Source organism: Salmo salar, chromosome 01, assembly GCF_965601325.2.
Source record: "Salmo salar chromosome 01, fSalSal1, whole genome shotgun sequence".
In the NCBI taxonomy this organism is placed as follows: domain Eukaryota; kingdom Metazoa; phylum Chordata; class Actinopteri; order Salmoniformes; family Salmonidae; genus Salmo; species Salmo salar.
In genome coordinates this window covers 145,120,378-145,128,941 of record NC_138291.1, presented here as the reverse complement: position 1 = coordinate 145,128,941, position 8,564 = coordinate 145,120,378, and the positions used below count along the sequence as shown (strand labels likewise).

The 8,564-nt window shown below is 41.1% G+C and overlaps 2 protein-coding genes across 2 annotated transcripts; one reads left to right on the top strand and one right to left on the bottom strand.

The window, feature by feature from the left end:
- LOC106564460 (testis-specific serine/threonine-protein kinase 1-like) lies at positions 1–1,493 on the top strand. The gene has a single exon (XM_014130567.2). It carries the CDS (start codon positions 411–413, stop codon positions 1,491–1,493), a length of 1,083 nt encoding a protein of 360 aa, XP_013986042.1. The 5' UTR covers positions 1–410.
- Positions 1,484–8,079, bottom strand: LOC106564444 (splicing factor ESS-2 homolog). The gene is made up of 10 exons (XM_014130548.3): positions 7,623–8,079; positions 5,938–6,106; positions 5,738–5,827; positions 4,715–4,884; positions 4,419–4,536; positions 3,881–4,014; positions 3,615–3,717; positions 3,321–3,430; positions 3,100–3,215; positions 1,484–2,386 (listed from the first exon to the last, which is right to left on the bottom strand). Exons 1-10 carry the CDS (start codon positions 7,758–7,760, stop codon positions 2,107–2,109), a joined length of 1,428 nt encoding a protein of 475 aa, XP_013986023.1. The 5' UTR covers positions 7,761–8,079; the 3' UTR covers positions 1,484–2,106.
- Positions 8,080–8,564: the final 485 nt, after the last annotated feature.

Here is an 8,564-nt window from a genome sequence, read left to right as displayed (position 1 = left end):
AGTACTACAATTACCGCCTTTATAATAAGTATTGTAAACATATTTATCATGGGTATTAAAATGTCATGAATCCTTATGAAAATGGATGACGCCCGAGTTTCCGATTAGTAATTACAAATTGAATGATCGTTCAAAAGAAAATTCCCAGTCCGAGCTCATTTTCCCCCACCGAGTTATCATGAACGCACCATTATGGCATACATAAATGGCTCTGCTTTTGAGAAATTAAACGTTCCATTATGACACAAATGTATATCATAGAAACAAACTTCATACGTAATTGCCTACGTTTACGATGATAAAATATTGAATGTTAGTAACATTGACCACATGTGTATCTTTGATATTCAACTATGAACGGAGTTCAACATGGTGTCGATAATGGTGTAATAATTCGGGTCTGACTAGCCATGGATGACTCACTGGTGCTGAAGAAACGGGGATATACACTGGGCATCAGTTTAGGCGAGGGGTCATACGCCAAAGTAAAATCTGCTTATTCCGAGCGTCTTAAGACCAATGTTGCTATCAAAATTATTAACAGAAGAAAGGCGCCAGCGGATTTTTTGGAGAAGTTCTTACCACGGGAACTGGAGATCCTTGCATCCCTAAATCACCGAAACATCGTCAAGACCTTCGAGATATTCGAGACTTCAGAAGGGAAGGTGTACATGATTATGGAGCTTGGTGTGCAAGGGGACCTACTAGAGTTCATCAAATTCAGGGGTGCTTTGCCCGAGGATTTCACCAGAAAACTGTTCAAACAACTGTCACTTGCAATACAATTTGCACACGACCTAGATGTTGTTCACAGAGACCTGAAATGTGAAAACCTGCTATTGGACAAAGACTTCAACCTCAAAGTGTCCGACTTTGGATTTGCCAGGAGGATCAATTATGATGATGCTGGACAAATGATTCTCAGCAAAACATTCTGTGGCTCTGCAGCCTATGCAGCACCAGAGGTATTACAGGGGCTCCCATACAACGCCAAAGTGTATGACGTTTGGAGTATGGGGGTCGTTCTATTCATCATGCTCTGTGGGTCTATGCCCTATGATGACTCCAATATTAAGAAGATGCTGAAGATTCAGAAAGAGCATCGCGTTGACTTCCCACGCAGCAAAACTGTCCCTACAGAGTGCAAAGACCTGATGTATCGCATGCTTAACCCAGATGTGGCCCAGAGGATAGAGGTCGATGATATCCTTGACCATGTATGGGTGCAGTCAAAATCCAAATCACATGATGGTAGTAAGAGACGAGAAGATGGGCCTTCATCTGAAGCTGCTTGCTCCAAAAAAGAAAGGAAGGGTGAAAGTAGTAAGCATCCTCATGGCAATGAGAACAAGAAAGGGGCAAAAGTGGAGGTTGAGCCCGAATTGGGCCCTAAACTTTCTGTGGAGGGCAAAGAGGCAGCTGAACCATCTAAGCACACCAAGAAAGAATCATCCCCAGATGCAAGGAATGACATCCCTGCTGATTCATGTTGAAATGCTGGATTTATTCCACCAAATGAGTTACAAATAAATGAAGCATACATCTTTGTTAAGATTAACCATATAGACTTAGTTACATTTCTCCAGATGTTGAGTCTGCTGTGATAAAAGGTGAGTGTCAACATTTCAGGTTTACAAACAAATCACTCGAAGGCATTTTTTAGGTTGAAGACTGAAATATTATATTTCAGAAAGAGGCATACAAAAGAGGCTTACATGAACATTATATTTACAAAAACCAATGAGGCCTCATCGTAACATTCACTAAAATTCTAATAATTTTAGTCTATGTACAATTATGGGATCTCTGGAACCCAGATTTCAGTAATCCAGTCTTGGAAGGTTTCTAACACAGTACATGCAATGCCTTTCTTTCCAACACCCTAAGAACAGTAATGACCTGAGCTTTGCAACTATCCTTGAATTCAGAGTTTGCATTTCGACTCTATGCCCTTTGTGCACAGACTGTTCCAGTCATAAAAGTCAAGTCAATAAAATCCAGGGGGAGGGCATGGGGTGGGGTAGAGAGAAACACCCCATGGCCAGTAATTTGCTTGAGTTCACTTCCTCAAGATAACTGTCCTTCCTCAATTTTGCTTCACCACGGTCAGAAGAAGTCAGAGGCTTTCCTCCTCTTGGGAAGCTGCAGTAGGTCGTCTGTGATGGACGCTGGGTCCTGGGAGGCGGGGGTCCTGGATTTGCTTGGTGTCGGAGTGCCTGAGGGAGTGGCTGGACCACCCAGGGGGGTTTTGGAGCCTGCTCCTCTGTGTGTGGGCGATGGTGTGTAGCTTGCCCTTAGAGCTTTATCTGTGTATTTGCTGGAGGTCCGGTTTACAAGCCTCTGAAGGGCAGGGGTCAATGCTGGGCTCAGGCCTTTTGGTGTGAGACTGCAAGACAGAAATTAGGTCCAAAATAATTAATACAACCATTTAAAAATGACTAAGAATTGTGTATAACCAGTGGTGGAAAAAGTACCCAACTGTCATACTTCAGTAAATGTAAAAGATACAGTAATAGAAAATGAGTCATCCAGTAAAATACTACTTGAGTAAAAGTCTAAAAGTATTTAGTTTAAGTATCAAAATTAAATGTAATTGCTAAAATATACTTAAGTATAAAAATTAAAAGTATAAATTGTTTCAAATTCCTTATTAAGCAAACCAGCACAATTTTTTACTTTATCTTTTTAATTTACGGATAGCCAGGGACACACTCCAACACTCAGAGATAATTTACAAATGAAGCATTTGTGTTTAGTGAGTCCGCCAGATCAGATGCAGTAGGGATGACCAGGGATTTTCCCTTTAAGAGCGTGAATTGGACAATTTTCCTGTCCTGTTTAGCATTCAGAATGTAGTAGTACTTTTGGGTGTCAGGGAAAATGTATGGCATAGAAAGTACATTATTTTCTTTAGGAATGGAGTGAAGTCAAAAATATGAATAGTAAAGATACCCAAAAAGTACTTTACACCACTATGTATAACAAGAGGTCATAGAAATGAGCTATGAGAAAAAAGAAGAAAAAAAAAAACACATCATCTTTTGCTAAATACAAAAGACCAAAACAATGCACTTATGTAAATCATCCATCAGTTTTTACCTTGCAAGATTTTCTGTGACCTTTCGCAATGCTTCTTTCTTCTTTGCCCGGTTTTTGGCTGCAGCCTCATTGGCCATTTTCAAACCCAACCGCTCTCTTCTTCCTGGTTCTGGAATCTGTGTGTGAAATTCTCTCAGGTTAATCAATTATTCCAAACAAACCATTTTGGGGAGTAAACGCAGCAAAATAGAAATAAAGAACGGTCAGTCATCGTCTTGTACCTTGAACGATGGGCCGATATTCCGCTCTTGAAACGGCGAGTCAGACCCATCCAAGCGAAAGGGTGTGCTCTCTATCTCACCCCAGGTCATCAGGGGGGACTCAGCCATACCTGATAGGACAATATCAGGTTAGAGGAGTTTGGTTTTTATGCAGTTGAGTGTTTTATGGAAGCCTCCAACATCAACAAATGCTGGAAAAACATCTATTACCCAAAATCTAAGTATTTCTGATAGTTATTTTCTAGTTGATAATATTGAAAATGATCTATACTTGAACATAGCATAAATACTTACCTGGGGAAGGGCAGGGAGTTCCTTCAAACCCATATCCGTTAACATTAGGGGAATCCTGGGCATTAAGCTCTTTGCCATCTGGGCCTACTTTACCCTGTTTGAACTGGAGAAACACTAGCAATGTCAGATAAATCATTCAGGATCAATCCACTTCATCTGATCTTTAGATAGCCTGATCTTAACATTACTCAACTTTAAACCCCTTCACTAAAAATAGGATAAAACCATTTACTTAAAACCAATAACTTGTCAGACAAGGACTTTACCTGTGCATTGAGGGCTGCAGCCTGCTGAAGCTGGCATTTGTTAAGGGCTTTGCTGAAGGGGTCTCCCACAAAACGAGTGTTCTTGTGAATCACCTCCCTAGGCTTCTTGAAGAGGGTGTCATCATCCTTGACACCTTATTAAAAAAGATAACTCAAGTAATTCAACCTCAAACACAATTAATTCAATCATCCTACACATACAGTGCATTCGGAAAGTATTCAGATCCCTTCACTTTTACACATTGTGTGACGTTACAGCCTCATTCTAAAATGGGTTAAACACACATCTTTCCTCATCAATCTACACACAATATCCCATAATGACAAAGCGAAACAGGTATTTAGAATATTTGAAAATGTATTAAAAATACATAAGTATTCAGACCCGTTACTCAGTACTTTGTTGAAGCACATTTTGGAATGTACTGCATGGTGTTGGCAGGTGTGACTCCATGGCTTCATGCACCTCATACAGAGCACATTATAATTAAGCAAGATAACAGGAACATTTCTCATGCAGGGAAACATAAATCCTCACCCTCTGGATAGTACATAAGGGCATTCTTTGCTTTGTACTCCCAGGTCTCTAGTCCTGCCTTTACACACTCAAGGGCTTGCTTCTCTGATGACGGCAGGGCAAGGTTTTCTTCATGCCGCTAAAAACAACAGGCTGTTATATAATCTCTGTTAATTGAAGGTAAAAAAATATCATTGCTTTCAAATCAAGACATAACACTCCATGAGCATTACATACTTACACATTTGAGTAGTGTGCAATTCACATCAACAAAACGAGAGTTCAAACTATCAAAGGAGCGATTACGTCAAGTGTACCTGTTTAAATTCAGCCTCCGCCTCATATAACCACGAATGCCTCAACTTCTCCTTGTCTTCTGCTAGAACCATGATCTGCTCAAAGGATGCATTATCCTCGCTTGTGTTCTTAGCCAGGAAACGATCAAGACATGGCAGCTCTTTCTCCTCCTCATCTCCTTCCTTATTCACTACAAAATATCGACAAACACAGGGATGAAGTATTATTGCTGTAATTACATTTGTTACATTGATAGGAGGGGTTGAGTTGAAGGGTGGGATTAAAAACAACAAGATAACTAATGTAAAATATACCATGACTGTAAAATATATATAGGTTCAGAACTTTAGTGAAACAGCACTGTTTAAAATATATGGCAAAACAAATCAAACTGGATGGTCTTCAGAGATAGATGAGATGGGTTGATGGTAGCTGAAGGATGGGATTAAAAAACAAACAAAAGGTAACTATTGTAAAATACATTGTGTCCATAAAATGTATATAGTATATATAAACTGGTTGTAGAAGCCAAAGTGTTGTTGTCCATCAGTTTACTCCAATTAGGGGAGAGGTTAAGAGAAAATATATATATTTTTAAATATGGGGGATTGGAAGTGATGCATACAATTACATTGATGGAAGCTACACTCTGCAGTATTAAAGCTGATCCAGCCCCTAAAAATGTGTGTGTGTATGTATGCATGCATGTATATAAAAAGACCAATAAAAAAAGTTATTTACATAGTACTATATAATAAATCAACTTTACATAGTACCATGTCCCGTGTTGCTCAGTTGGTAGAGCATGGCACTTGCAATGCCAGAGTTGTGGGTTTGATTCCCATGGGGGACCAGTACTAAAATGTATTATATAATAAATCAACAATCCAATGACCACTAGATCATAACAGCAGGAAGTGCTACTTTCTACATAGTCTTGAGAGCTAATGTAATGGTTTTCATAGTTAAAAGTTCGGTGTCTTCAGACTGAGTAGTGCTGTGAGTTGTGCCATTCTCAGTCACTATAGTGAACAAGAACTTACCGCTGTCTGCTCCTTTCTTGGTTTTCCCCAGTACAGAAGAGGGCGATCCAGGACGACCCTCTGGTGTCTCAAAAGAAGCTGGAGTAACATCTAAACAATCAAGTGGGGGGATATTAGTATAACACCACTGCTGCATTCATAGACAACAAGTGCATTATGCAAAAAAAGTGTAGAGCGGACAGTTTACTTATCTTACTCACATGGGGCATTGGAGAGTGGTGTGGACTTGGCTAAAGATGACCCATATTTAATGGATATCTCCCTCATCTTCCCAAGATCCCCATTTTCCTCAGCTTCAAGGTAGTCCTTCTGCGCTTGTAACTTTGTCACATCTGGAAAAAAGTCCCTCTGGATGATCTTCTCTAAATTCTGTTGAAAGTCAAACGCATGAAAACAAGTTAGGAAGTCATTGGCAAATGTCAAAAGTATGTGGACACTTGCTCGTCAAACATCTCATTCCAAAATCATGGCCATTCATATGGAGTTGGTCCCCCCTTTGCTGCTATAACTGCCCCCACTCTTCTGGGAAGGCTTTCCACAAGATAATGGAACATTGCAGCGGGGACTTGTATCCATTCAGCCACAAGAGCATTAGTAAGGTCGAGCACTGATGTTGGGCGATTAAGCCTGGCTCGCAGTCGGAGTTCCAATTCATTCCGAAGGTGTTCGATAGGGTTGAGGTCAGGGCTCTGTGCAGGCCAGTCAAGTTCTTCCACACCAATCTCAACAAACCATTTCTGTATGGACCTCACTTTGTGCAAGGGGGCATTGTCATGCTGAAACAGGAAAGGGACTTCCCCAAACAGTTGGAAGCACAGAAATGTCTAGAATGTCATTGTATGCTGTAGTGTTCACTGGAACTGAGGGGCCTTGCCCGAACCATGAAAAACATCCCCAGACCATTCTTCCTCCTCCACCAAACTTTACAGTTGGCATGCATTGGGGCAGGTAGCGTTCTCCTTGCACCCTGATTCATCCATCGGACTAGATAGTAAAGCATGATTCATCACTCCAGAGAACGATATTCCACTGTTTCAGAGTCCACTTGGCATTGCACATGGTCATTTTAGGCTTGTGTGCAGCTGCTCAGCCATGGAAACCCATTTCATGAAGCTTCCAACTAACAGTTCTTGCCGATTTTGCTTCCAGGGGCAGTTTGGAACTCGGTAGTGAGTGTTGCAACGGAGGACAGACAATTTTTACACGCTACGCGCTTCTGCACTCGGCGGTCCCGTTCTGTGAGCTTGTGTGGCCTACCACTTCATGGCTGGGCCGTTGTTGCTTCACAATGACAGCACTTACAGTTGAACGGGGCAGCTCTAGCAGGGCAGAAATGTTATTAACTAACTTGTTGGAAAGGTTGCATCTTATGATGGTGCCATGTTGAAAGTCACTGAGCTCTTCAGTAAGGCCATTCTATCCAATGGAGATTGCATGGCTGTGTGTTCGATTTTATATACCTGTCAGCAACGGGTGTGGCTGAAATTGCCGAATCCACTCATTTGAAGGGGTGCCTACATTTAGTCATTTAGCAGACGCTCTTATCCAGAGCGACTTACAGTAGTGATGCATTTGTTTTTGTTTGACTGGCCCCCCGTGGGAATCGAACCCACAACCCTGGCGTTGCACACACCATGCTGGCGTTGCAAACACCATGCTCTACCAACTGAGCCACCGGGAATCAGGTGTAGTGTATAACATCACTAGTATGTGTGTTTAATCACCTTTACCTGTATTGACCTTTAAAAAAAAAACTCATATTTGCACTAACACTACAGGCTTACTGCATTATAAACCAGCTGCAGGTAACGTTAGGATAGAATCTGCACTGGTTAACTACCTACTGTAATATAACTTAGCTGTCTGTTCCACAACGGTACGTTACCTCTATGTAGTTCTCTTCATCGAGCACCTTTCGATTTGTTTTCTTTGTTTCCTCGGGTGGCTGTCGAAGAGCAACTGTTGTTACAGGATTAGCTGGGACAAGGGTTCTAGACATCAGCGCCTTTCCAAATCCTTCCATTGTCGGTGGCTACTAGAAGCTAGAGAAATGCTCTGGGGGCCTTGGCTTCTGTTTGTTAGCTAACGTTAGCTAGCTAGCCAAACCTCGCTGGAAAAACACGGATTATAAAAAAAATCCCGTTATAAACTCAAAAGAGCACCTGAAAATAGACCTCTGTGAATACCTTACTTGAATTCGCGTAGTAAAACTATCAAGAGTTCTTAGCTAATGTTTTGCTAATCAAGGAACCTCAAGCGAACAACGTACACAACTCGACTGCGTGACTTCATCCGAAATTCTTCTTCGATGAGTTATAAGGCTGGTTGGCATCCAATAAATATTGCATTACCGCCACCTACTAGACTGGAGTAGTTGGCGGTATATAAATAAATGCCATAAATAAATAACATACTCCACTATTTAAATCTATTTAGTCCTACTTCAGGCCAACAGCCTGAAAGGATGGGACACCACCACTTAGCACTCTGTAACTCTTCTGACATCGAATCTCGCACAGCCAAATACCTCTCTGCAGCCTCCACCACAACCTCTATTTTCTGCGACTTATGTTCCATCCCTGCAGTACAGTTGATAACCATTGTATAAATGCCAAGTCCAATCTTACTGAAACATACAGTACCAGTCAAAAGTTTGGACACACCTACTCATTCGAGGGTTTTTCTTTATTTGTACTATTTTCTACATTGTAGGATAATAGTGAAGACACCAAAACTATGAACTCATGTAGTAACCCAAAAAGTCTTAAACAAACCAAAATATATTTTATATTTGAGATTCTTCAAAGGTGCCACCCTTTGCCTTGAT

Bases quoted from the DNA above. Each gene is read 5' to 3' on its own strand.
- LOC106564460 (XM_014130567.2), top strand. From the start codon at position 411: ATGGATGACTCACTGGTGCTGAAGAAACGGGGATATACACTGGGCATC.
- LOC106564444 (XM_014130548.3), bottom strand. From the start codon at position 7,760: ATGGAAGGATTTGGAAAGGCGCTGATGTCTAGAACCCTTGTCCCAGCT. The intron at 5,828-5,937 runs GTGAGTAAGATA...TTGATTGTTTAG, and splicing joins ACCACTCTCCAATGCCCCAT to ATGTTACTCCAGCTTCTTTT. The intron at 3,431-3,614 runs GTAAGTATTTAT...TTGTCCTATCAG, and splicing joins AACTCCCTGCCCTTCCCCAG to GTATGGCTGAGTCCCCCCTG.